This window comes from Diadema antillarum, unplaced genomic scaffold (genome assembly GCF_040938485.1).
Source record: "Diadema antillarum isolate AM-2024a unplaced genomic scaffold, OU_Dant_1.0 seq00000742_RagTag, whole genome shotgun sequence".
Classification (NCBI taxonomy): Eukaryota; Metazoa; Echinodermata; class Echinoidea; order Diadematoida; family Diadematidae; genus Diadema; species Diadema antillarum.
The window spans coordinates 58,742-86,541 of record NW_027271639.1 but is presented as its reverse complement, the minus strand read 5'-3'; the positions used below and the strand labels follow the sequence as shown (position 1 = coordinate 86,541).

Here is a 27,800-nt window from a genome sequence, read left to right as displayed (position 1 = left end):
ACCACAATACACCGAGTCTCTGATCAAAATAAATGTGATGAAATTTGGGGAGAACTGAGAGTAGGACTAGACACAGAATGGGATGCGGTGAGCAAGTTGAAGAAAGCACCACTCCAGCTTCCTGGGAACATAGAACTTGGTATTGTCCACTACAAGGGCGAAATACGCTGAATACTGATGTGGGATACAGATAGGAGATAGAGTGCACTGAACTTGAGCCACAAAGACATCAACTTTGTCTCGAAGCAATTTTCTGCCATAATAAGAAAGGACAGGAAGACTGCCAAAATGAAAGAGCAGATGGACAAAAGAGATATTGCTACAGTCGCAATACATTGTATTTCTTCATAGATGAATAGTTTCTCGCCCATTGTGTCAAAATACCGGTGATTGGTAGGGGGAAAATGACAAATGAATTGAGAAATAGCCCCCTCCCCTAAGCTCCCCCTTCTCCACACAGATATAAACAAACAATAGACACAATATTCGCAGTACACAGAAACATTTACATTTCTCTCGTTTGGATTGCACATACGAATGATGTCGAAAAAGTGCACCTGTATCTCATTAAAATAGTTATCCATATCCACCTCCCCCACCACCCCTACAGATAGTTTGCTTGTACCTTTGGGGCAAGCCTCTCATAATGCTGAGCTCTTCAAAAGTACCAAGAGTGGGTGGCATTTCATTCTGCAAATAATAAACTAGATAGAGAGCAAGACCCCATTTCGCACGTGAGCTTGGATATTCCAGATGATGTATAGGCCTATCCATCTTGATCAAATCTGGTTTTCTTGTCGTTTGTAATCGGACTATGGACTATTGTGACCTTTAGAATGTGTACATGAGGTTAATTTTTGAATAACGACATCATACTCTCGTTTCGACCTCTTCTTTTCACTCGATTTTCCAGCGAGTCGTATCTGCGGCGCCCCAATCATGTGTCTGTCAGTTTGGTCGCCGGGGAACCCGGGATGCAACATGTGGTATTTCCCCCTAAATGATTGGAGAAATCTGTAATGTCAGAGATTAATACACTCAATCACCCCGGCCGCAACTCAAGGATAAACTGCCAGAGCCCTGCACTTCGACTGAAATAAATAAAAAAGAACAGAAAACCTCGTAACCTCCGGTAGATGAAAGATACCCCAGCTTGACGAGCGATTGCGCCATCTTGAAGAGACAGACTGAGTACAGGGGGCGTTGACCTTTGATTGGCTGCAACTTCTATTGGAAATTAAGAAGAGCAAACCACAGAGACCACAAACAGTCAATGACACTTCCAGGAAAAAAGGAAGCAGCGAAACATAATTTGATGCTGAACTGGACATGACGAGCTAAAATCGATAAACTATCATTCTCATCAACTGGGTGCATGTCGTCAAAAGAAAACAAAAACAAAAACAAAATCTATTTTCATGTTTTCCCATAAGGTGTGGGATACTTGAAGGAAAGTTCTTTCATTCCTAGTCTGTCTGCATTGGAACTTTTATCACGAAAACATGCTGTAAATGTCATTTCGAAACTACACTGACACTTATTGAAAGAACACAAAAGGAGTAAAGTGTTTAGTTACTCGAATGCAATCCCCATGCCCTCTTCAAATGAGAGAAGGGGGGGGGGCGGAGATGGGGTGGAGAAAGATTGACAGAGGAAGACCATCACTTTGCTTCAGAAAGTTGCTATTTTGTATCATTGTTAGTTATTATTCATGGATGAAGGATAAAATTGAAATATTAATAATCAACGCATTAAATATCTAGCAATTGGGGCATGACTTTGATAAAGCAATGACCCTAATCCTTCTAGTTTAAGGAATGCAGTTTCCAACTACCATTAAAATAAAATGAAAACTAAAACCTCTGAGAGGTTCAAAAACTACGCTCGTGGTTATATACATTGCATCCAAGTATGTCTTAGATAGATGTGCACGTGCACTGTAATTTCATTTTTCTGCCGTTTTCTCCAATTATACCGGCTAGTAAATACCTCATTTTTTGTGGGTTTTTTTTTTTTCATCCAAAATTCCCTGAGTGAAAAGGCAACCCTAAGTTTAATACGACTTTCGAAAAGTAAAATTGAACAATTATATAAGAATGGAAAATATGTGAACAATCAAACATTAATAAATAAAGTTATAAAATTTCAAGCGAAGTCAAGGTGAGGAGATCATGTGTAACGATTCTCCCAAGCATCATAAAGATCAAAACGAAATAAGTTCATTAGACGGGTTGATGATAAAAATACTGAGTTCTTGAAACACATACAATAATTGTTGTATTTACCTGTGGCAGTTTCGACGACGGGCTGTCATCTTTCTAATAACGATGTGTAATCAGCGACTGATGTTTAGGCGCCAAGTAGCAGTCACCCAGGTGTGACATCTTTAGATGTCACACCTGGGTGATTGAGCCGGTCATACATCAGATAAACGCAGTTGAAAGAAAATTGGATGTTTTTGACGTTTAGATTCAGTCACGCGTGCAAGTCTTTTTGGCATTCAATTTACATTAATTTAAAAGACCACACTGACATGCTTCATGAAGTTTTATCCAATTCTTGGGCTCCGGGATTCGAAAAGAAGGAAGTTATCTATCAAACAATCGATCTTCAAAGAAATATACGACTTCCCATTTTCATTTAGAACTTTTTATTTTGTCAGCTGTAATGTCTGCGACTTGATAAGGGTAACGTGCCATATTTGTCAAAACTACTTCCTTCTGGTGACGTGCCTTAAAAATTATGATAAAACCTCAAACGTCGTGAAAATAAACAAAGATGCTACGTGTTTCATATCTTATATAGATGTAAATCAATATCATTATTTCTCTTCATTCCGGAAAGGGAAGGGAAAATTCTTGAATCTACAGCACATGCCTGTTTGTTTCCTGTAGTATATCAACGTGGGTTGCGTGAATCTATGCTGAAACAACAAAAAGATCAGTTAAATTCACAGTCACCGTCGTGTGAGAGCGAGGGGGCCTTAACACTCTCTAGCAAACTAAAATTTATAATAGCTACCTGCATCACGACATGACGTGAACATTTTGGAGAAGGAAAAAATTCCATAAAAATGATTGTTCAATTCCTGCCACTTCACAGCAGAAAAAAAAAAACACCCCAGCAACAACAACCAAAAGACACCGACCTGGTCATGTTCTTTGTATTGTCAATATAAGAGATTGACTATCAACAAGATAAAGTTAGTCGAAAAGATCTGGTTCTCGTTATGTTTAAGGAACAGCAGAGAAAAAGAATTCGATCATTTTGACCGTTATGTGGTTGGTCCATTCCCATCCACAAGTCCCCCTCCCCCCCCCCCCCCCACCAATTCGCATGACATAAAAGAGTCAAGGTTGGTTAGTGTATCATCCACGATCTTACTAAATTGGTGTATATAAAAATACAAGGTGTCTATTGGGGGGGGGGGGGTGGTTAAGGGACGAAAGTCTGGGTTATAACATCAATCACTCAATCAATCAAGATTGATTGCACTGGTGAGAAAGATAAAAGCGTTATCTCAAATATGATAGGCTCCCCTGACCATGGACCCTAGGGTCCATCAAGGAGCTTCATTTGGGTCCATGCCCTGACGCTGCAAGATACTGCGTGAACGGCCGCGTGGTCAGCAGGTGACGGAAATGAGGGGCGTGGTGTACGCAGCCACCTTCCCACCCCCTCCCCTGGGAAAAATATGCTCATCATCTTGAAAGTGGAGTGGTCAAACCCTTTTTCACGCAGAAGGTCAGATCATAATTGTAAGATTAGCACTTAGCTGGTACGGGGTGTGTGCGTGCATGCGTGTGTGTGTGTGTATTGTGTCTGCGTGTGTGTCCATGTGTGTGTTTGTCTGTGTGTGTACTATTTGAATGGAAGTGAATAAATATGACTTGATATAAAGAGTGCGTGTGTGTGTGTGTGTGTGTGTGTGTGTGTGTGTGTGTGTGTGTGCATGCGAGGTGTGTGTTCCGAAGGTGCTTGTGTCAGTGCACCTGTTTTTGGGAGGAGGGACAGCGGATGATCATTTCTCAAAACAATGATTCGAAGAGAGATGCCTGCCTTTCGGGCAGTCGGAAGCACGTTCCAGTTCCGTCAATCATATCTCTGTATCCCATCTGAGAGCGTTGATGATCTGACAGCTTCGTCGCACTTGGACAAAGATCTCCTAAAAAGCTTGCCAATCCATGTTACCCACGTAGCAACTTCGAAAAGTTTTGCCACCGAGAGCTTAAAGGGGAAATCCAGTCCAAATATAAGTTAGTCTGACAAGAAAGAGTACAATATTACAAGTTCAACGGTAAATTTTGACCGAAATCGGGTGAAAAGTAAGGAAGTTATGACATTTTGAAGTTTTGCTGATTTTTCAGGAAACAGTTCTTGACAAGTCAATATGAATATGCAAATGGCAAAGTGAGTATGTCTGTTCCTCACAACTTGCCATATAGTTTGTACATAAAATTTTGAAATTTCCAGTTTTTCATTCAAACATAGTTATGCCCGAGGCTCTAATCCTGGTATATCTAACTGATCACTATTCTGATTACTTTACCAGAAATAACATCATGTTTCAAACTTCAATGACAGAAACATTGATTTTTCGTCATTTTGTTTTTTTGTATACGATCAATGAAAAATTGTGAGGGTATGACATGGTTAGCTCACTCATTTGCATATTCATATCCACTGTACAAGAACTGTTTTGCAGAAATTAACAAAACTTTAAAATATCATAGCTTCCTTATTTTTTCATCCGATTTCAGTCAAATTTTTACCGTTGTACTCGTAAAATTTAACTTTTTTTTTATTAGACTAACTTATATTTAAACTGGATTTCCCCTTTCAATGTAAGCGTCCCCGCTGGAAGATTATATATCTCTCATGCAGTTTCTATATCTTTTTTAAGTACTTGACAAGAAACGTAACTTTGTCGTTGTTGCTCTTGAAGTTTCTATGAACTTTCGTGGCTTTTTACGATTCATTCCGTACAGATGAAACTAGAACTGATATCCGATTACAATTATTATTAAAGTGGTTTGGAAATTGTAGTGCAAGTGGTAGCATGCGATCCTAAAATCTGTCCCCAAAACTATTGATATTCAGTTTGGAACTAGAAACAAGCATAATGTGCAAAATCGAGTGCAGCGTACCCTCGGAAGAAAGAGATTTCAAATGATTTGATTTGTAATTAAAACGTCAAATCACGGACACACACAGAGAACATTATTCACTGATATGACTGTTTAATTGAAATTCCGGACCAGTTAGTCTAAAAGAAAAAGTACAATTTTCGATCGAAATTGGTTTAAAATTAAGTAAGGAAGTTGTGGAATTTTGAAGATTCGACAATTTGTAAAAAGCAGTTCTCGAACAATTGATATGACTATGCAAATGAGTGAGCTGATGATGTCATCACCTCATAATTTTTCATTGATCGTGTGAAAAAAAATATGACGAAAATTCCATTCTTCTGCTATATCAGTGTAAAAAAAAATAATGCCATTTCCGGCTGAATAACTTCAAAGTAATGATCAATCAGATATGTTAGGATTTGAGAGTGGGCATAATTGTTTTCGTAAAAAGAAAAGACTTTATATGCAATCTATATCGCAAGTTTGTGAGGCAACACTCACTATTCGCAGAATAATTCATATTGATTGCTCAAGAACTGTTTCATAAAAATTTCGGAAAATCTTTTATTGTAAAACCTCTTTAATTTTTGTCCGATTTCGGTCATATTTTCAATGTTGTGCCTTAAACATTCTACTCTTTCTTTTCAGACTAAATCTTAAATGTTGCAGGATTTCCTTTTAAGTGTTGCCAATGCACTTGGCCTAGGATACCATTTGTAAACGAAAATTCAACTGGGAATATATATATGCTAAAATTGATCCCAATGGGGACTGCGTGACCGAAGGAACGGAAGAAGGGGGAAAGACAGGATCCAGGCGGAGGATGCGGGAGATGCCAGAATTGGCGAATACCGTATCTTGAGAGGCGCTAATTTGCCCCCCGACAAGTGGGTATTTCGGGTGGGTAAAGGATCGAAATGCGGGACACTTCGGCATTGACCTAATTCGGATTCATCCTGCCAACGGGACTATGGGGAGCGTGATGATAAATTCGCTCCTAATGAGACGATGATTGGTCTGTAAATCTTCGTGATAGAATACTGATCTGTCGTTGGTGCCGCAATTTTCTTTTTCAATATTATTTATTCACTACCATTGAAATAATACCCAAAAAATATACAACGTAACAACGTAGTTCCTTTACTGAGTATCATTTGAGCACTTGGAAATACAAATGAACAGAGGTAATGATTAAATCTAATATTTCATGTTTCATCGAAACGAATGGAATGATAATAGTACAGGAAAATGATCGCATTAAAGTCTTCGACGGTTCAAAAATTGTCCAACGCGATTGCCACGACTGATCTCAAGATCTGATGAGATCCGATACGATCAACACGATTATAGTACTCCACGATCAGGGCATGATTTCAATAGCGGCCTAAAGTGTGATAGACATAATGAAAAATTCCACGATCAGCTATACTAATGGCCAATCGCGGCGTGCGTAGCTAGTCGCACGACAGCGGGAGGGAACTATCACTAGTAACAGCTCTTTTGAAATTACCATTACAAGTCACAAAATGGTTTCTGTCGAGGAAAGACAGTCATTCTACTTTCTCCGTCATTTCAGTAGATGACAAATTAGGTGTTTCACAAAGCGATTTGTCTTTCCTTTTTTTTTTTTAATTTGATGAAGTCTAATTTACCATGTGAACACTTGTGGGTTGCAAAGAGATACTGGAAAGTAAATTTCTGAACAGGTAATGTCAGTACTATTCATATATCACAATCTGCTTAAAATGAGCACAACGAGATAAACTGTGGCCAAGAAATAGAAATGTTTCAATCTGTGTCAAAAGACCCCTTGGGCAGGCAAGCAGCTTCTTTTAACAGCACAGCTTCCTGTGTGAATGATATTATTGTGCCACCCAAAGCGCGTGCAGGTTAGAAAAAAAAAAACGGGGGGGGGGAGGACGTCGTCTCTATATCGAACGAAAGGCTGCTCTGGCAAGTAACTTCCAGTCATTTCCATTTCGAAATGAATAAAGCGATATAAGGAGGCCGAAAATACGTTCCGCATTTCACTCAACGTGGCGCACTGCATCCGGTTTCGTATACTAGTATAGATGGCGTGTTTATAGCCCTTGGGATCGGCGAGATACATCTTGGAAGATTCCGACTTGTCGGGCGGTGCCTCCTCCCTGGCGTTCTCCCTTCTCCCTTCCCCCTTTGCATCCCTCCCATGTCTCTCCCCCCCCCCCCCCTTTCTCTGCCTCCCTCTATGACCACCATCTGTACAGAGTTTAAAGGCAGGAAAACCAAAAATAGCGCATAATGTACATAACTATGTGCACAGTTGAAACAACTCCTTGGTTGAAACAAGTTGCCATCATCACTGCGTTAGCACATGCAGGCAAGCCTTCCACTGGCTCGCACACATATTAAAATTTGATTTTTTTTTTTCAATACAAAACAAGAAAGCAACATTGTTAGATCATATCAGTCTCGAAGCGTTAATGAATTTGCAATGGAAATATTTTCCTGATTTTTTTTTTCTTCCTGTCATCCTGAGAAAATCTTGCTCGAAGAGCTGGCCTTTGTCTGCACGACTAGGTAATAATAATGACAAATAGTTCTACCTTCTTTCCCCCCTTCTACTATGTCTTCCCCTTCTTCCTTTTCTCCGTTTCCTCATCCTTCTCCGCCACTTCCCTCATCTTCTTGTTCTTTGTTTTCTCCTTCTCCTTTCCTCTACTCCATTGTTATTATGCTCAAACATCAAGACTAAAAAACAGGAAGAAAAGCTGCGTATTATGACAGCGGAACAGAGAGACACCGAAGCAGTGAAAGTGATTGAAGTGTGTGCAATTTATGTGATACTTTTCTCGTTTCGAGGAATTTTTTAGAAAAGCGCTTACACAAGGGCAGAAATGAGCTGAAAAATGTCTGTGGTATGTAATTGGCAACGCTTCATGGATATTATGTTTATTGATACAGCCTCCTGCATTTTTGGTCCGGTCTTCCTCCTAGTGAAACTCAATGAAGCGCCTCGGGCGGCAAATGTGGTTGTTTACTCGCAATATCTGGCAAATTTTTCCGCATTTTTTTCCCCAATAAGCGTAGTCATTTTGGATTCATGAGTCATGGATGTGTGACTGCGAAATTGGTAATTGGAAAAAGACACCATCAACTACTTTGAAGCAAATATGAAACCTATGCAAAAATGTGAATTGAGTGAATGCAGTAATGTCAGCAGAACACATCAGCGAAGTTTGAGGAAACTAGGACAATCCGTTCAAAAGTTATGAGTTTCGGTTCAGCCACCTCTGGATGAGAAAACTACAGTTCGTGACATCACATAACGTACTACGATATGAAATATAGAACATTTCACAATATTTGATTCTTTAATGCAAAGCACACATTCCCTCGATTTGTTACTGACACAATTATGTTGAGTAATGTAATTTCCCCTACTTTATGAAAGAGATATGTTAAGTGCTACCTCAGTATGCTAGAAAGTGAAAATATGTTGGACTTTCTTTGTATTTTCTTTCTATCGCTATGCTTCAGAAAAAATAATTCAAATGCACCTATACCCTCATCAATCACCATATATACTGGTAATCGCTTTAATGTTTTAATTCAGACCACTGCAACATCTCACCCTCTCTCTCTCTCTCTCTGTTTCATTTTCATCCTCTCCTTCTCTGCCCCGTCCCTATTCGTTTCCCCCCCCCCTCCCCCCCCCCCCACTAAACGAAGCAGGAGGTTTTCATGAATACATAGATTGACCCTACCATCTGCCGCTAGTTCATCATGAACCCACCTCACGCTGTCGTGGACACATTTCGCACCCATCGCATGACTACTTTCCTTTTGTATTGCTCTAACTCGTCCTTTACGCGAGGTGAAATATACCTTAATAAAGTGTAATCGTAATGGTGCATCATCTTTTATATCTAAATACAAACTTCTCTCAAGTCTTGACTGTAGATGTAGCTGTCGAGGAGCATTCCAAAATTATGTACAATATCATTTCGATTGATATATTATGGAGTCGGGAAGAGAGCGAGCGGGACGACAACACAAATTACGTATTGTCTAACAAATTTGAGAGAAAAAAAGTCTTTCATCACGCAAATAGCGAAAGTTGGATTGGATACTTCGTAACCTTCTTGACGTTTATAGTGTGATTCCGCTGCAAAACAAAACGTGTTGCGACACTATATAGACGTGCTGCTCAAAAACTGTGATGACTGTGTCTTTATTATTCTCATGATTTGATCCGAAGTCGTTTGTCTCTGTTACATTGCAGATCACCTCTTCGCAATCCAACTGCTCTACAAGGTTTCGCATCTCACTCGGAGGCTAGAAAGGTTTTCTTCCAAAATAAAGGGGACTCTATTTCGGGCGGCCTAGATTCACAAAGAGCGTGCAATATCAGAATGGTGAATCCGTGCTCTTCCTCCACTATAGGAACAGCTGAGCGGAATTTGAACAGTAAAACCCTTCGTGGATTTCGAGACGGCAGATGCAGTGATCAAGTTGGCTTTACCTAGATATAAAACATATAAAGGGCATTAATTCTTTCGTATATTTTAATCGTTTTTGTTTTCTTTATGATAAACCTTAAGTTTAACACGTGTCTGTACGGGAAGAATTATTCACGGAAGTAACTGTAATGTATTCACTATAATGCAATCCCGCCTCTGGCCCATCCTCCTCACAAGGAGGTACTAGGTGAGTATTCACACATTCCATGCCGTGTGGGGCTGGTGTCGTACCGCGTTTGGAAGGTACAGTGTATTATGAAAGCAGTTCTTCGTAAACGTTACCAACTGCTTGCTTGGTAACATTCCAGTCCGGATCAGAAAGAAATCAGCCCGGCTTAACGCTGGCTTGGCTACCACATCTGAGTAAACAATAATGAAGCGAATCAATCATCTTATATTATTGATTCTTCACAAATTAGGGCACCAAGTATACACCAATGTTCACCTGTTGCACTTCCCCCCTTCTCCCGGTTCTATCATGTTTTGCACAAAGCTATTTATCCAAAGAGTGTGCTATGGAGCACAATGGGGGCCTCTGCAGGAACCTCCGGATCTTTTCGCATGAGACAAAAAAGAGACCCCTTCCTTCTCGGATATCATCAATTACGGTTTCGCTAAAAGTCTCCGAAATCTCCGAAAAGCCACCCTCAATCCGACTCGGGCTTACTTCCAAAATAGAAAGCGATCGTTTCGGTTCGAAAGGTTAGAGCGACGAAACCAAAATGGATCGAGAGAGTCAGACACATAGCGACCCTCCGTGAAACAGGTGGTTGGAAGCTGACAGATCCGGTGCCTACGAAATGTCCGGGAATCGTGGAAGAATGCTCCAATAACAATGATGTCCGAATTGATGGCAAAGGCAACATCTTAAACTTTGGATAGACCAAGACGCGTTTCCTTAGAGCAACAAACGATCCCATATAACTATACCAGTATACTTGGGGGAGAACTTAGGATATCTATACTGTATAAGAACAAGATCTACCGGAAGGGCTGGAAAACAGGACATCTATATGTTACAGTTATTCATACACATAAAATACATTTTATACTACGTGTAAAATATATCCTCGCTAACAGGAAACCCCTAACTACCAATATCAATATTTCATATTACATTTTCATGGTTTCCATATTTGATATCTGCAATCTAGAATGTTACAAAAGAAAAAAAAGTGCTTTGTGAGTTCACGTGTTGTGATGGCTTTTTATACATTCGAACAGCTGCAGCATCAAAAGAACATAGGATTTGCTATGTCAGATTTTTTTTTTCAATAATAATATAATTAAAATGTGAGAGCTCTGAAGTGATTGTTACTCGTCCTTGCTACACAGCGCAAGTTAATTTCAGTTACCGCCGTTGCATCACTAGAAATTATTCTAAAAATAAGAAGTAGGGCCTACTGTCCTTTTAACCTTCTCAAATCATTAATGATGGTCAAGGAAAGATGAGGAATAATTTCTTCCTGTAAAGGACAGGCAATTTTTCTCCAGGGAAGAGTTCTTGAGAATTCTGGAATGTATGCGCCTTTGGCCTGCATGCCGTTCCTATTATTCCCGACAAAGTTCGTGATAAACACTTTAAGTCAGTGCCTCAAAAACTTGGCAGAACACGAACACTCTGGATGACTTGCGTATGTTTTTCGGCCATATATCCTTGCTGGCCTGCTGCTTTTTTCTATTTGATATCTTTACTCCGTCAAAACGACGTTTTCGCTTATGGAAATAGACAGGCGCGTTGATATTTATATCGAAAGCTAATTCTTTCCAGAAAGAAAAAAAAAAAGAGACATTCTCCTTTTTTTCGATTTCTGTCATTCTTTGTATCCTCTCAGTTTTATATCCTCTCGTATCCTGTATACGCGACCTCGTCGAAGAGTACCGCAATTGAGGCATCTCATGTACTCCAAGCAATAGTCACGACATGAACACACGTTGATTGATGCAGCCCAATCCGCGGGGTTGCCTTCTTGTCGTCCCGTAGCCGTCCCACTCACTTGGCAGACGAACAAAACATCAGCATGCGGCCACCTGTCCCGGAGAAACTGGCGACTCGTTTGCTCTCGCATGCAAGCTTCATCAACTTCGTTCAAGTGACTGACAAACCTGAACGTGACCTGGAAATCGGGTACGATGGAAGTCCCCAAACATTTCGGTACAACATCTCTCGTAAAGAAAGCTATTAATCAACGCGGGTCCATCTGAACCAGAACCGACTCGTCCTTTTTCGAACATCTCCAACCAAGCAAGAGACGGAGAGGGGGGAGGGGGGGGGGGGAGTAATAACAACAATAACGAAACATAGATTGTCTTACCTCACTACTCCCATAACGGAAATCGCATTTAATCGGCATATTCCCAGAGTGAGTCAGTGAAATATGACTTGTGCTATTTATGACATGGTCTCTGATTGTTCTCTTCATCCGATTGGGGTCCCCGTTCCGCTTCCCAGGGGGTCGTTCCTTGACGGAAACCGAACGTGATCGGGTGGAACGACACCAATCGCAACCAGCGCGTTCCTACTTACCCATGCGACTATACGTCCGGTTTATCCCTCTATCCTGGTCGTCTTATCTCGCAATCATCTCCTTCTCTATCAACTACTGTGTATATACTGTCCATCTATATATTTACCTATCTTTCTATCCATTCATCATGGTGCATATCTGTCTATTTGTTTCCATGACATTTGCTTCCTGCGACAACTGAAATATCTGCAGGCAAAGCCAAACATAGTTTCTAACCACAAACATAACCCAAAGCTAACCTTAATCCCCACATCAAATCAAACCTAAAACTCTATCACAACTCTAACGTACCCTATTGGAGAAAATAAGACCAGAGCAATTGTCGCAGGAGCAAATGTCGTGTCACCATCTATTTATCTATTGTACCTATCTATCTACATGTATCTAGCTATCTCTCTATATCTTTCAACCAACATACTATCCACCCAACTCATTCATCCAGCTAACTACGCATTCATGTATATCTCGTGCGCATACTTCCAACGTCCGACACACCTCTTGTTGAAAGACGTTGATTTCTCTGTTAAGAGTGTTCCTTGATTTTCGTCAGTAATTCTAGTACGTTTTTACAGATTAAGCAAAATAAGAACGCAAACAATCATGTCCTCCTCAGTCACCTCCGTCTGGCGATTATTACTGCTTCTTGTGATTTTATTTTCAATTTCAATATATCATTTTCACGACTTAATTTGCATCTATTGTCAAGAATCTTGAAGATAACGAACTCATCGAAGAATATACAAGCAATTTCGACATGAAACTGCTAATTTGCTTTATTTCATTTTTTGTTTGTTATGGCAGTACATCTAAATGTAGTTTCGGAGTTTGTTTAAGATTGTATGACGAATTACTTAAATGTGACATATACGAACTTTGATTAAATAAATGAATGATATTACTACTGCTACAACTGATGATAAAATAATGAAGCTACATAACTCTCTAATAAAATCTCGCCCATGGCAGAGTCTGTGCTACTTCTTAACAAATGCTAACTGTCACTATCATATCCGATGTATAAAAAGAAAAAGAAATGAAAGAAATGCGACAAAGAGTATTCATGTTTTGAGCAGTTGCATCATTCGGACAACCATGAGGATTATGAGAATTTGAATACAAAGAACGTAACAGCTCTACTAGACTGGTGTAGCTTTACGGATCTTTCTTTTTTCTCACCTCTTCCAGTGGTGTACGTCAGAGAGTAAGTCCTGGAACCTGTGCTGGCAGATCCTGGCCTTACTCTCGAAATGTAAGTCCTGGAACTAGTTGTTCGTGAGGAACCTGGTCTGATGATGGTCGTTCTCCCGCTCTGTATCGGTCTCGAGATGGACGCACTCGTGATTGTTCGGCTCGATCCCACAGGTTGGCTCGAACTCGGTCTAAGGATCACTGTACCCGTCGACCGTCCAGACGACGACGAGACACTTCCCGGTCTCGACCCCGTGCTCGACCTGACGTACGAGGCCTCGTATTGGCAGCGAGAGCCGAAGTACCCTGCCAGACATGAGCACTGATTGGGTCGTATGCACCGCCCGTTGTTTCGGCATGTTGGATTACACAGAGCTGTAAAGAAAGGATCCCGAACAAACATTGGAATGATATAAATATCAAGCAACGAAGCCAGCCTACTTTGATACTGGAATGTTTGCAGTAATCAAACTTTTCAGCTGACTCATACACACTCATGGTCTTCTCGTCCAACGACTGAAAGTGGAAAACATTGACGAAAAAAAGTATGAACATGTTTAAGCCTTTTGGGAGACTGTACACAATTAGTCGATAATCAAGTTGGCAATCTTTCATGTAACTGTAACCCAATTCGATATCATAAAGACACTGGTTATTCAAATTATAATCACACTGATATCATTATGGTGGTATATGTTTTGATGGATTATCTTCAGCCTGCAGATTGTCAGTGTCAGGAAAATTTGGCGTGAGAGAAGTTGTTGTTCCAGATTGTTCAAAATTGTTCATTACGAAAGCAAACGGAAGTTCATTGGACCATGCAGCGGTAGATTGAACGGTAATTGAAATGAATAAATTGAAATTGAAATTGAAATTGAAATTGAAATTGAAACTGAAATAATGATGATAGCGTAAAAAAGAATTGAGCTGAATACAGACTACACACAGTTTTCATGTTATGTCTTCCCGAACCAAAGGCCGAGTAAAGTCGCAGGGAGACTGTTCGGAAAGTTGTTCATGGTGGTTCTTGAAGTGGTAATATAGTTTTGGTTGATGTCGGGATTTAAGTTTTAACTTTTTCCGAGATAATTAGAAATCACTTGAAACTTTGTTGATTTTTTTAATATCTCAGCCATTCCAAAGCCGATTTTCATCAAATAAACTTTGAATTCATCTTAGAATTGTATGCTCTTTATAAGTGGTTTCTGATTATATCTGAAAAAAGTAAAGATCTGAATCCCAATCTCAGCCAAAACTATACCATCCCTTTAAAAAGCGCATGGGACATGTGCTCTCTGGTACCATGGAGAGTCTCTTTCAATTATTTTTCATAAATGATTACAAGAAGCAGGTGGAATCAAGAGTTTTAACTTCAAATCATTCGAGAAAGGACAAACCGGGCGAAACCCCCCCCCCCCCCCCGACAACATTGTGCGACCGGTTCTTAATCAAATTTCAGGATCTGAGCTGAGCAGGTTAACCCTTTCCGGCCCAACAAACCACAATGCCATTGACTATATCCACAATAACTTGGCCCTGGTAGGTACAGAGTTTAGCCGGCAATTAATGCGAACTAATGACTCATAACTATGGCAGACACACTTCATTGGACAACGACACCTGCTAGGCCTCTTTGACACAAATTGGGGGTAATTAACACTACCATCGTCTGCCCTGGCGCGGCGGGGATTTCTGATTATCTATAGGTTAGAAGAGAAAAATTATCATCGCATTTCTAACATTACCATGTATCAAAGAAAATTTCGTGCTCTTTTTAAAGAAAAAAAAAGAGGTCTGTCGAAACAGATAGGATTAGGATATTCTCTACACAGGGATTCCGTTTCGTAAACAAGTTCACTCCATTTTAAGTCAACCTTAATAGATAATGCAAAATCAAACAAACACATTAACACTAAACAGTTTTATCAAAGAATAAAGCATTAGTTATGAAATACTTTCATCGCAGCCATATGAACAGATTACATAAGAGACCATACCTATTTTTTACAAGACTCCAAATAGTTTGTGCATGAAATATAAAACAGAGAAATAAATAAAGTCATGTCTGTGGTCGATAAGTCAGCATTTGCAATTTGTCCTTTGTTAGATTTGTCGACAGTGTTTTAAGAACATGTCATTACATTTCTAGATTTGTTGATGAGATGGCTATCATCTCGTTTTACGCGTCAGTTGGAAACTTGTGAGGAGATGACTTCATCACGTCTGTTACCTTGCGCGACAATGAATTACGTTGTGATTAGTTGATGTAAGTTCTGAATTGGCCGAGCTGATGAAGCGTAAAGGATCGGACATGAAACCGTTATAAGAATTAAAACTGTAAATCCAGATGAAGTGATTTTATTTTGTGCCTTAATAAATCGTTGTGACTAATATCAATTATGGTGATCAATTATTTTTCCTTTCTTCATCAAACTTCTTCTGTTTATCTCTTTTTTCATTTCGCATTAGCAAGTTAAATCAAACTTCCATGAACAGACAGTTAATGGAGGGGACAGTTCGCTCTTATATGAAAATCGAATCAAAGACGAATTTCGACGGACGAGGTTACAGCGCGCGTGCGTGACGTGGGAGTTCAAGTTCGATGTGCGTTGCGGCACCCGACGCGGGCAGGAAATGGGACAAGCCAAATGGGCAAGGGTATTGACGGAGCAGTGGGGAGGGGCGCACAAATTGTTTCCAATTGATTGCGATCGGTTGGGGGGCTAACTGGGTTACTGTCAGCACGGGTCGTTGACTGGCCCCCGATGACAGCGCTAAATACCAGCAGCGGAGTGTATTATCTGGGAGAGTCTGGCGGGCGAGATGTGGGAGGACAAACCTACTTGCCTCCTGCTCGGTCCATCGGGTGGACAGGTCTGACATGAAATGAAAATTCATCGTAAACTATGTTAAAATTTACTCGAAATAGAGTAAATTAAGGGACAAAAACAGTGAGAGCTTCACTGAAAATGAACAGAAAAACAAGAAAGATCTGAAAACCGTAGGTCTCTCATTCTATTCCCCCCCCCCCGATTATGTAATGATATCGATCACAATGACACATTTCATGCAAATTAGACGAGTTGGTGATGTCATGGCATTACAAATCTCGCGTTTGTTGCACACAAATCTTAAAGGGGAAATCCAGTCCAGATATAAGTTAGTCTGATAAGAAAGAGTAAAATATTACGAGTTCAATGGTATAACTGTGATCGAAGTCGGATGAAAAATAAGGACGTTATGACATTTCAAAGTTTCGCTATATTTGGGGAAAACAGTTCTTGAACAGTCAAGATGAATATGCAAATGGCAAAGTGAGCGTGCCATTCCCTCACTACTTACCATATAGTTTGTACATAAAATTTTGAAATTTCAATTTTTTCATTCAAACGCAATTATGCCCAAGGCTCAAATCCTTGTATATCTAACTAATCACTATTCTGAAGTTATTCAATCAGGAATAACGTCATGTTTCAGACTTCAATGACAGAAGCATTGAATTTTTGTCATTTCTTTTTGTACAAGATCAATGGAAAATTGTGAGGTTATGACATGGTCAGCTCACTCATTTGCATATTCATATCCACTGTACAAGAACTGTTTTGCAGAAATTAGCAAAACTTCAACATGTCATAACTTCCTTATTTTTCATCCGATTTCAGTCAATTTTTTACCGTTGAACTCGTACGATTTTACTCTTTTTTATTAGACTAACTTATGTTTGGACTGAATTTCCCCTTTAACTCCCTTTTTTTTTTTCGTTTTGTGACAAAACTCAAGACGAAATTATTCACAAGAACATGCTGTTACAGTTGTAACGATGTTGCAGGATACTCTGTAAAGGGAATGGGGTTATAGTTTTGTGTTTATAGTGCTCATATCATATGTCGATATTGCAGAATATAAATATCGTTTTTTTGCATGATATATTTTGTACACATATATGCTTTGTTGAAAATGAAAATAAACGAAATGAAATGATGGTGAAATGGAATAGTTCCTGATTCACTTAAAATGAATTAATCCCTAGAACGCTAATGCATTTTGGCGGAATTGTATCGTGGATCACCCATCCATTCATTGCGATTTATGATTATATTGCTTCATGAAACCATGATGAAACTCAAAATTCCAAACTTTTTTGATCATTATATTTTTGATTGTGCAACTGTTCGCGGTTCGTTTAAATCATCTTGCACAAAAAAAAAAGACAAATGGAATCAATTTCAATTTAACATACCATTAGCCACATCTAAATGTTATTCCTTCCAATCTATCGTCATCTTCGTCGTTTCATGTCACTATCACAATGAATCATTTAGTGCGTCTTCCCTGCCCCCTCTTGTCTTCATCTCATCATTTTCATTCCCTTTCTCTTCTTTGCCATCGCCCTTCATCCCTTCATCTTCAACCTTGTTGAATAATTTTCCTGGTTCGTTGTGTTCGACTTCCAATTTGCCATTCCGAATGCGTTTTCCCCCTTTATATCTCAACCACCCTCCCCCCCATAATATTCTTTGTATATCATCATCCTCGACTCTGATTGCTATAACCACCTCTTGGTAGCTTTCAATGCTTATGTTTTTTTGTTTTTTTCCCTCTCATTATCTTGAAATTTTATTCTGCATCCTTGTTCTGATTACCAACGCTCAGTCTAAGCCTAGTTAATGTACGTTTGTCATTATTTTGTCTGTAGATTATTCCTTCCTCCTCCTTCTTCTCAGAAGTGTCCTCCCACTCTAAGAACATTATCTGCTCTTCTGACAGCATTAGTATTTTTTTTCCAATAATTATTTCATGGTTGATAATTCTTTCTTCAAAATTCGTCTGCAAATGCGCCGGGAAATCGCCTCTTAAGCTTAAGTGGGTGTAATAAATACCATCTGGTGGATATTTTTATACTGTGGTCCAGACATCTTCCATGTCAGACCAATCGGTTTTTTCGCTCTCTCTTCTCTAATGATACATGTGACACGAATGCTCCCTTGCACTTATACTTAGATATGGATCTACCGTGTCAATTTTCCTTGGTATAAAACTAATGAATGTTTATTGCAGAACGCCCATGCCGGATCTATAACGAATAACAAACATCGGTGTGAGACGGGCGAAGTGAGCTCAGGCGATGAAGAAGAGAAACGAGTGTAGCAGTTTTAATGGGATGGTACAGTTTCGGTTGAGATGGGGCCTCAGGTTTCCAACGTTGTTGTTTTTTTGTGTGTGTGCGTGTGTGTTTTTTTAGATAATGAGAAACCTCGTATGAAATATGTAAGAGCATATAATTCTAAGAGCAATTCAAATCTTCTTGGATGAAAATTTATTTTGAAATGGCTGAGATATCCCCAAAACAAAGAGGTCCTATAATAGAAGTTGGGACCCACCATTATACGACGACTTTGTGTTTTACTTTGTTTTTGGATATCTCAGCCATTTCAAAACCGATTTTCATCAAAGAAACTTTGCATTGCTCTTAGAATTGTATGCTCTTCAATATTTCATAAGTGGTTTCTAATTATCTCGCAAAAAGTTGAAAGTCTGCATCCCCCGTCTCAAACAAAACTACACAATCCCTTTAAAAATAAGCTGATCAGTGCCAGTCGTATAGGGGGCGGATATGTATCAGATCGTCACCCACTTGTATATGATACGCAAGGTTGCATGGCTTGTGATCACCATCGATCCGTATTACTCCTCCGCAGTAATCATATGGCATAACATGACAAATGATCCTCCCCTTATAAAGTTCTTCGTGAACATTGCAAGAAACATCTGGATCTTGATACCGATATATATAAATACATTATGAACATACACATACACACATATATACGCTAACATTGGCATAAATAAATAAATAAATAAATACATACATACATACAACATACATTCGGCCGAAACAGACTGTCCAGCTAAGTCACTAATAGAGCAACGCCTTCCATCCTGCTGTATATTGTACTACATGGGCTCTATAGTTGAGCACTATCAGCCATATTGATTGCAGTTCACACTCTACTTACGTACATATATATATATATATATATATATATATATATATATATATATACAATAATAAAGTCACAACAGAGGAATGCAGGGAATGCATTAATAGCCAATCTTGATTTAATGAATAATCCGAATTTTCGAGGATCCTTCCTCTTCATCAGGGATGACGGAAGGATCCTCGAAAATGAGGAATGATCCTCGAAAATTCGGATTATTCATTAAATCAAGATTGGCTATTAATGCATTCCCTGCATTCCTCTGTTGTGACTTTATTATTGTTATTTCTAGTACTGCCAATACGCGGAACAACTACAATGTTTACATATATATATATATATATATATATATATATATATATATATATATATTTAGGGCCTGTATCTATTCATTTATTTATTTATTTATTTATTTATTTATTTCTAACGATACAATTGAATCAAGTTAGAGCTGTTTGTTATTTTAATCACTGATATGATTGTAGTATCTTCAACCTTAACGTCATCATTTCTTTCTAATGTCTTCTAAATGTCTATATATGGCCAGAAGGAGAATAATGTCAACGAGCAATCGCCTTATTGCTGCTGTTGTTGTTGTTGTTGCTGCTGCTGCTGCTGTTTCTAAACCATCTCCGATAATCAGTACAGCAGGTTTGATGTCAGAACTGCTACGCTTCAATATTAGAACGAAGAGTTGGCTTCAACGTGATTGTGAGTCGTGAAGACGGAAGAATGATAAAGTCCCCAAACTCATAGCTTGTCAATGACATTATACGATTTGCATTTTTAATGTCAAAATACTAATGAATTGGTAAAAACTGGGTTAACACAGTTTTGAGAAAATCAGCTTTGAAAATAAATGCATTTCAGCGTTGTATAAAAAATGGACACTCAGACAACTAAATAACGTGCTTCATTAAAACTGCGAAATTTCGAATTATAAAATACTTCCACCTGAGACTTCATATTTCGGATAGGAGGGATAGCTGAAATAACAAAATCATTTTTATCTCAAATTACAACATTTCTCACTTTTCAGCAAGATCACGTATTTTATTAGAGTTCCCTGGATTTCATTGTTTGCGACTTTATCACTTTAACGGGTAATGCACTATTCGACAATAGTTTTGAATGTCTTTCCGTCTTCATGCACAGCTCCGGAAGTGACCCCTCTCCATTTAGCGATTGACCTCCCTCCATACAATTAATTGAACTTTTGCTAAATCATCCCATTTGACAAGAGTCATCATCCCCCGCCGTAGGGGACTGCTGCATCAAAATTTTGTCTCCGAGCACAGGGGGGGGGGGGGGGGGGAGGGGGGGATGGAGGAGGGGAGGGACAGATGGCTTGGGAATACCATGGATCCACAAACATGGTAATACGAACTGCAATTCATGAATGGGGAGACACGGTATGAACAGGTTAAAAGCGCCCATACAGTGTCTTTTCGATCGTTTACCTTCATCGCCCTCACCGAAAGCAAAACCAATTCGAAAACATTAATATTATTAGAGAGTGTTCGAAAAACAAATGCACTGTAAGAGCTTTCAGGTGCAGGTTCTTGTGAACATCTCGTTTAATAAGAGTACAGGAAAACCCGATGCTTTCTATCTTTATGCTAAAAGTTATCCCAAATAATGGATAATGAGGGTGACAGCCAACCAAATTGAGAACGGCGTCACTGTTGCATATCATGCTCGTATCAAATCGAAATGTTCTGCTACTGCTTTATCTATGTGCATCTGTATGCGTGTATGTACGACCTGTATGGTTAAATGACGTCAATAATGTAGGCCTGATATTTCATATTCCATACACTTAACAGGATTTCTTTCCTTTTTAATATGAGATACAGAGATAACTATCCATCTCCATACCTACATATTTTCACATTTTTGCCATCTCAACTTAGAGAAAAAAAAATCAACATAAATAATCTCTTATGATAACGAAATTCAGCGACACAGACCTTCTAACGTCAAACCATCTGGAAAATGCCAAACTTTTATCTTTTTCCATGCAGGCCTACATCAATCAGCGTAATATCTTAGTGAATAGTCCATGTCCGTGGTGAGGACGACTATAGCTGATTCAGTGTTTAGGGAGTAACAGTGTCAACTCGTAGATCCTAGTATAAATATGAAACTTCGGACAAAAAGAAAAGAACTGGTTGGCCTTGACGGTACACTGTTCAGGGATTTCGCTTTTTCTGTCATTCTTACAATAGTAAATTGTACAGTCATTATCATCTATCAACGACTGCGAGTTCGTCTGTCGACGAAGGGACGTCTGCAGATGACCGCGAGGAGAAAGGCGGCCCAGTCAATGCCAGGTAAGCCACAGGGTGACCGTGGCACCTGCGCTATTTAATAGGAAACGAGATCATTATATATACTCATCCTCGAAGACAGTATCCAGACTGACAAATGCTTGACGATGATAGAGAGGAATCTCCCCGAAATTTGCTTACGTAATCCTGGTCACGGTTACAGGGAATCGAATGAGCTCGTCATACAATTTACCCTTTCTTTTCTCTTTTGATTTCTTTAAGTTTGTGTGTGTGTGTGTGTATGTGATATTCTGTGAAGTACCTGCAGTGTCTGCAGTAATTGGTACGGAAGCTTACAGGCGCAACTGAGAGGACGAAATGATTCTCAAACTTCTATGTAGAGAAGGCGAGAAGGCATGACGGCGAGAAAGCGACATCCGAGATCTCGTCTCCTCGGCTGCTCGGGTCCGAGTAGGCGAGTTGTGAGATCTCGCCTCCTCGGCTGCTTGGGTCCAAGAAGGCGAGTTGTGAGACCTCGAGAAAGCGAGTTGTGAGATCTCGTTTTCTCGGATGTTCGGGTCCGAGAAGGCGAGAAGGCGAGTTGTGAGAGCTCGCTCTCTCGGCTGCTTGGGTTCTTGAAGGCGAGGAGGCGAGTTGTGAAATCTCGACTTCTCGGCTGTTCGGGTCCGAGTAGGCGAGAAGGAGAGTTCTGAGATCTCGACTTCTCGACTGCTCAGGTCCGAGAAGGCGAGTTGTGAAATCTCGACTTCTCGGTTGTTCGGGTCCGAGAAGGCGAGAAGGCGAGTTGAGAGATCTCGTTTTTCTAGACTTCTCGGGTCCTATAGAAGGCAAGAATGCAAGATCTGACAACACGTTCCGATTTAGGTTTTGTGTCATACATTTTGATTTATGGCGTGACGATGAACCTACTTCGTAAATCACGATGAAAAATTATCGCTAGTCGTCGACTTTCCTAACAGATCCCCTTCTCCACCCGATACCCTAATCCTAACATTTTCTTTTTCAAATTCTTTCATATTTTTCGTGAGATAAACGGACTTGTCAGCTTGGATGCAATTTGTCCACTGCTCACGAAAACAAGGAGCCCCGAGGCATCTGAAATAATTTCGTGTTGGAATGATTTCGTGTCGTTTTTGTATCAAAACGTATTGTGCTTTTTTTCTCTCAAAATTTGGACGTATACAAATTATGTGGGAGTGTGTGGGGGTGCCGTTTGCATCTCGGATATAGTAATCAGTGCCTTTCCCTGTATGTTCGTTTGCATGTTTGTTTGTGTGATAAAAGCAATTACTGATTTCGAGTCAAGATCTAGATCACCGTGCAGGAACACTCATCAGACAGAGGATCAGACTATCAACAATCTTACCTATTGAACACCTTCCCGTCTGAGGGTTGAAGTTCCAACCAGGACAGCAGCTTGATTTGCACACATTGGGTCTGGAATGACAGAAAGAAAGAAGACAAGAAATCAAAATTTCGGACATGCTTCATGTTTCCGACTTCTCCGCGTAGAAATCATGTGTGTCATTGCAGACGTCAACACTTGTCAAGATCGATTCATGTTTTTGTTTTTAGTTTTTCTTTTGGTCACATTATTTCGTCACTATCCCAACAGATCCACATATATCTTTTTTATCACGTGACCACTAACTTCATGCTTCCTCTTCGACCCTCTCTCTCTCATCAATTATTATCAAACTCTCCACGAAATTTCATATACAGCAAAAGGATTGTCAGACATTCATCGATTTATTGAGTACTTAATCAATCTTTTATTTGTTCATTCATATTTTTACATTCATTTATTCATTTATGTATTATCTCATGCGGTGTACACGTACTACTCTCTTTTCGCTCTCCCTTTTTTATTTGTTAATCAGAAATAGTGAGTGACAGATGTTAGCTATAGCAATTCCTTGCAGTGTAGGCTTACATCATTCCTATTGCTATACTCAGGCTTTTTACACTTGTAAATTTTTGCTTAGCCCCGGACCAACGGTGGGGCTAAGGGGGGGGGGGGGGGCCTTAGCCCCACCGTTGGTACGGGACTATCCTTAGCCCACTTTCTGTTTACACTCGTTTTTGCCAAAGTGGGCTAGCCCCACCGATAGTACGGTACTATCTGGCCCTGCAAAATAGCAGGGGTTAGCACCGCAATTGCGGTGCTAGCACCGCAATTGCGGTGCCAAGCAAGTGAGTGTAAACAGAACGAAAAAATAATCCTAGGCTAAGCGACGGAGACGAAGTCCGACCCTCACTGACCAATCAGAAACGAGGCAATCAAGTGCTGCCGGTGCGTGCGTGTACGTGTACAGTACACAGCGTAATTATGAATATTCATGTGGTTTGGAAAGTCCGGGGCTAAGAAATATGAGTGTAAAAAGGTCAGTTTTCTCCTTAGCCCCGGACAAGAGATAGTACGGGACTAATTGGCGAGTGTAAAAAGCTGAAAAAATTGGTACGGGACTAACGATAGTCCTGGGTCAGAGAAAGTCCGGGGTTAAGAAACGCAAGTGTAAAAAGTCCGGGGCTAAGGAGAAAACTGACCTTTTTACACTCGTATTTCTTAGCCCCGGACTTTCCAAACCACATGAATATTCATAATTACGCTGTGTACTGTACACGTACACGCACGCACCGGCAGCACTTGATTACCTCGTTTCTGATTGGTCAGTGAGGGTCGGACTTCGTCTCCGTCGCTTAGCCCAGGATTACTTTTTCGTTCTGTTTACACTCACTTGCTTGGCACCGCAATTGCGGTGCTAACCCCTGCTATTTTGCAGGGCCAGATAGTACCGTACTATCGGTGGGGCTAGCCCACTTTGGCAAAAACGAGTGTAAACAGAAAGTGGGCTAAGGATAGTCCCGTACCAACGGTGGGGCTAAGGCCCCCCCTTAGCCCCACCGTTGGTCCGGGGCTAAGCAAAATTTTACAAGTGTAAAAAGCCCTATAGTCATCTATCGGATATACGCACATGATAAACGCGATTTCTGTTTTGTTTAGCATTTTCTTCTCTTTTCTATCTTCTTTCCTGTTCTCTTCTATAATAATGCGTGATTTGATGCAGCTCGATTCTTATAATTTTCCTATCCCCTCCCCCCCCCCCCAAAAAAAAATAAGAACCGTGTACAATTTCCACATGGGTAATATGCCATACCCCTCATCCCCCCCCCCCCCCCCCCCCACAAAAAAAAAATCAATCTATAGAATACTGCCCATGAGGAGCTTAGAAATCGGAATCCATGGAGGCGGGAACTGCATGGCAGAGTTGATAAACGCATGGTAAGGGTAAATACTTAAAGGGTGTGTACAGTTCTGGTCGAGGTGAAAATTTAACCTTTAACATTTTGCGAGATATGCAGAAACCACTCTAAATGAGATGTCAAAGAGCATGCAATTTTAAGGGGTATCAAAAGTTTATTTGATGAAAATCGGTTTTGAAATGGCTGAGATATCCAAAAACAAGGTGAAACAAAGAGATCCTAATAAAAGCGTGGCCTGTCGCCTTTTATTATTATCACCTTTTTTGGATATCTCAGCCATTTGAAAACCAATTTTCATCAAATAAACGAATCCTTCTTAAAATTACATGCTCTTTCATATTTCATATGAGGTTTCTCATTATCTCACTTAGGAATGTTCAAAACATGAATCCCCACCTCAACCAGTACTGTACAGTCCCTTTAATGCAAATTTCTCTATCGTATCACGCTTTTTACATGAATTACGTGTGATCATGTGAGTGCCCGATACCCATGAAACGTGCGATCACTACACGCACAGACATATCGCTTTCTTCAAGAGGTTGACCGGTCCCGCGCGCATAATTCATTCAAGCTGGTTCTGTCATCAAAGGTTCATGTTTACGCGCGGAGCGATTTGTCGTTGAATAAGCAGACTTATGGGACATAGAGACATTAATGTGGCACGTGATCTCAATTAGAGCCCTGGCGATCCTACTGAGTCACGTGAGTACATTTTCGACGATTCATGATATGCTTTGGCTTATTCGTTTCCTTTATACGTATTTTCCCTCCAGAGGCAGGGGTGGTTCACGATGTCTCTCTCTACCTCAAAAAACAACAACAGCAACAACAAAGAACTTTGGTGAGATAAACTATGATAAAGATAACTGTATAGAAATGCATGGTTCACGGAACATTATAGGCCTACATAATGACATAATGGGACTTAAGGAAGGGGACAGTACTATATACAAGTATTCAAGATGTATGAAGAGGACAGGATAAAAAAAGGAGAAAGATTGAAGACATTGAATTGAAAGAGTTCATTTCAGTTTAGTTCAATTGAGATGGCATCATTTTTCTCTTCCCAATGCCCATCTATCGCGTTATTTTGTAAAACGGCAAGACGAAAAGATCATAATCCGCCTAACGATCAATGCTTTGTATGTCCCGCAGGAGCCATTTTGTTCAGCGATGTCGCCGATTCATCCATCTTAAGAATTCTTTACTATTATGGAGCGCAAACAAAAAGGAGGAACATCGGATGTAGGCGAAGGACACGCCCTTTTATGCCGGAATTCCCCGACACCATGACTGGCACTCATGCATTCAAAATTGATCGTAATTTTCCTAAAATGTTGTAGTTTACTTCCCATTCAACGTAAAGCCTCACCGGATTTGCTCATCAAATCGCAAGGTTTTATGGATGAAGCAAATGAGTTTGTCCTTTGGTAGAATTTATGATGTTATGCACTGATTAATGTCTGAACACAAAGGGAGCTCTACTTTCTCTACATTCATTTACTTAAAGTGGGATTACTGATTTCTCTCCTCAGTTGCATCCAGTTTGTTTACACGTTAACAAATTAATAGTCAATATTCAGATTTAGTTTAAAACGTTTTGCCACTCGTTTTAAATTGAGGGATTTTTCAGGCAATTCACCCTACCGTCGTTTGTCGACAACAAAATCACTGGAAACGGCTTTGGGAACAACAATGGCGTCTTTCAAACCTCGGCTCGATTGCAAGTATTCTGAAATTAAATTGAGACGCGTTGCAGTTTCCATTGCCCGTTCCATTGCAAGTTTTTTTTAATCAATTGCGAATCAAAAGAAGGTTCTGTAAAACAAAAATGAGTAAAAAAAAAAGAAATATGAAGTGAACGCTGAAACGTTAAGTCAGCTAAAATACATACAATAAAAGCAAACAAACGCAAAGCAGGTTTGTTGAAATTTGATTAGAAATGATATGTTACTGAATTTGAAAGTTTCACATGTCTTTCATGAACAACTATTTTTTGAAAATTCCATCGGTCACATCTAAATGAGTTTAGGTGATGACGTTATATGGCCTTACAGAGCTCCTATTTGCCGTTGTACAAAACTTACATCAATCTCCTCATTTTGGATATAAATAGCTGAAAAGGCTAATAAAAACTTTTTTAACTTTTTGCGAGATACTTAGAAACCACTTAATGAAATGTTAAAGAGCATACAATTCTAGAGGAATTCACAGTTTATTAAATGAAAATCGGTTTTGAAATTGGTTTGTTTGTTTGTTTGTCTCATTCCCATTTGAGAAGATGGCTGATGGATAGCCCATATTCAGCTGCAATAGCTGGTCTTCCATGGGGTCCAGATGGATGTAAGGCGGGACCATTCCTTCACCGGGTTAAACACCCTGCTCTTTGCGATGAATAAATGAAGCGGGTTCTTTTACGTGCATGGGTTGTGACTCTCTCACACACGGGACCTCCATTTTATGTCCTATCCAAGGGACATAGCTTTTTTTGCCTCTGGAGTCTTACTAGACGGGACGGTACGATTGATAACACAACATTGCTGAGACCCGGGAATCGAACCGGAGTCCTTTGGATTGTGACAGACGGGCTACCGACTGAGCTAACTCATCGCCCTTGGCTGAGACATCCAAAAACAGAGTAAAACAAAGCGATCTTAATACAAGGTGGGTCCCACCTTTTATTAGCATTGCTTTTCTGTTGATATCTCAGCTATATCAATACAAAATATGTTCACCAAATAAACCTTGAATTCCTCTAAGAATTGTTATGCTCTTTCATATTTGATAAGTGGTTTTTCGTATCTCACAAAAAGTTGGAAACCTGAAGCCCCATCTCAATCAAAACTATATCACCCCTTTAAGCAGTGGGGCCTATATGGTTGTTTTTTATCTGACT

General features: G+C 39.9%; 1 protein-coding gene across 1 annotated transcript in view; it reads right to left on the bottom strand.

Annotated features, from left to right (window-relative positions):
* The window catches only part of LOC139738447 (uncharacterized), a 116,597-nt gene extending 93,464 nt beyond the window's left edge, over nucleotides 1-23,133 (bottom strand). Inside the window, exons 1-2 of the mRNA XM_071649068.1 lie at nucleotides 23,004-23,133; nucleotides 13,336-13,722 (exon numbers count right to left, since the gene is read on the bottom strand). Of these exons, the coding sequence (XP_071505169.1) occupies nucleotides 13,336-13,722; nucleotides 23,004-23,121 (505 nt within the window). The 5' untranslated portion in view covers nucleotides 23,122-23,133. The remainder of the gene's footprint in view (nucleotides 1-13,335; nucleotides 13,723-23,003) is intronic.
* Nucleotides 23,134-27,800: the final 4,667 nt, after the last annotated feature.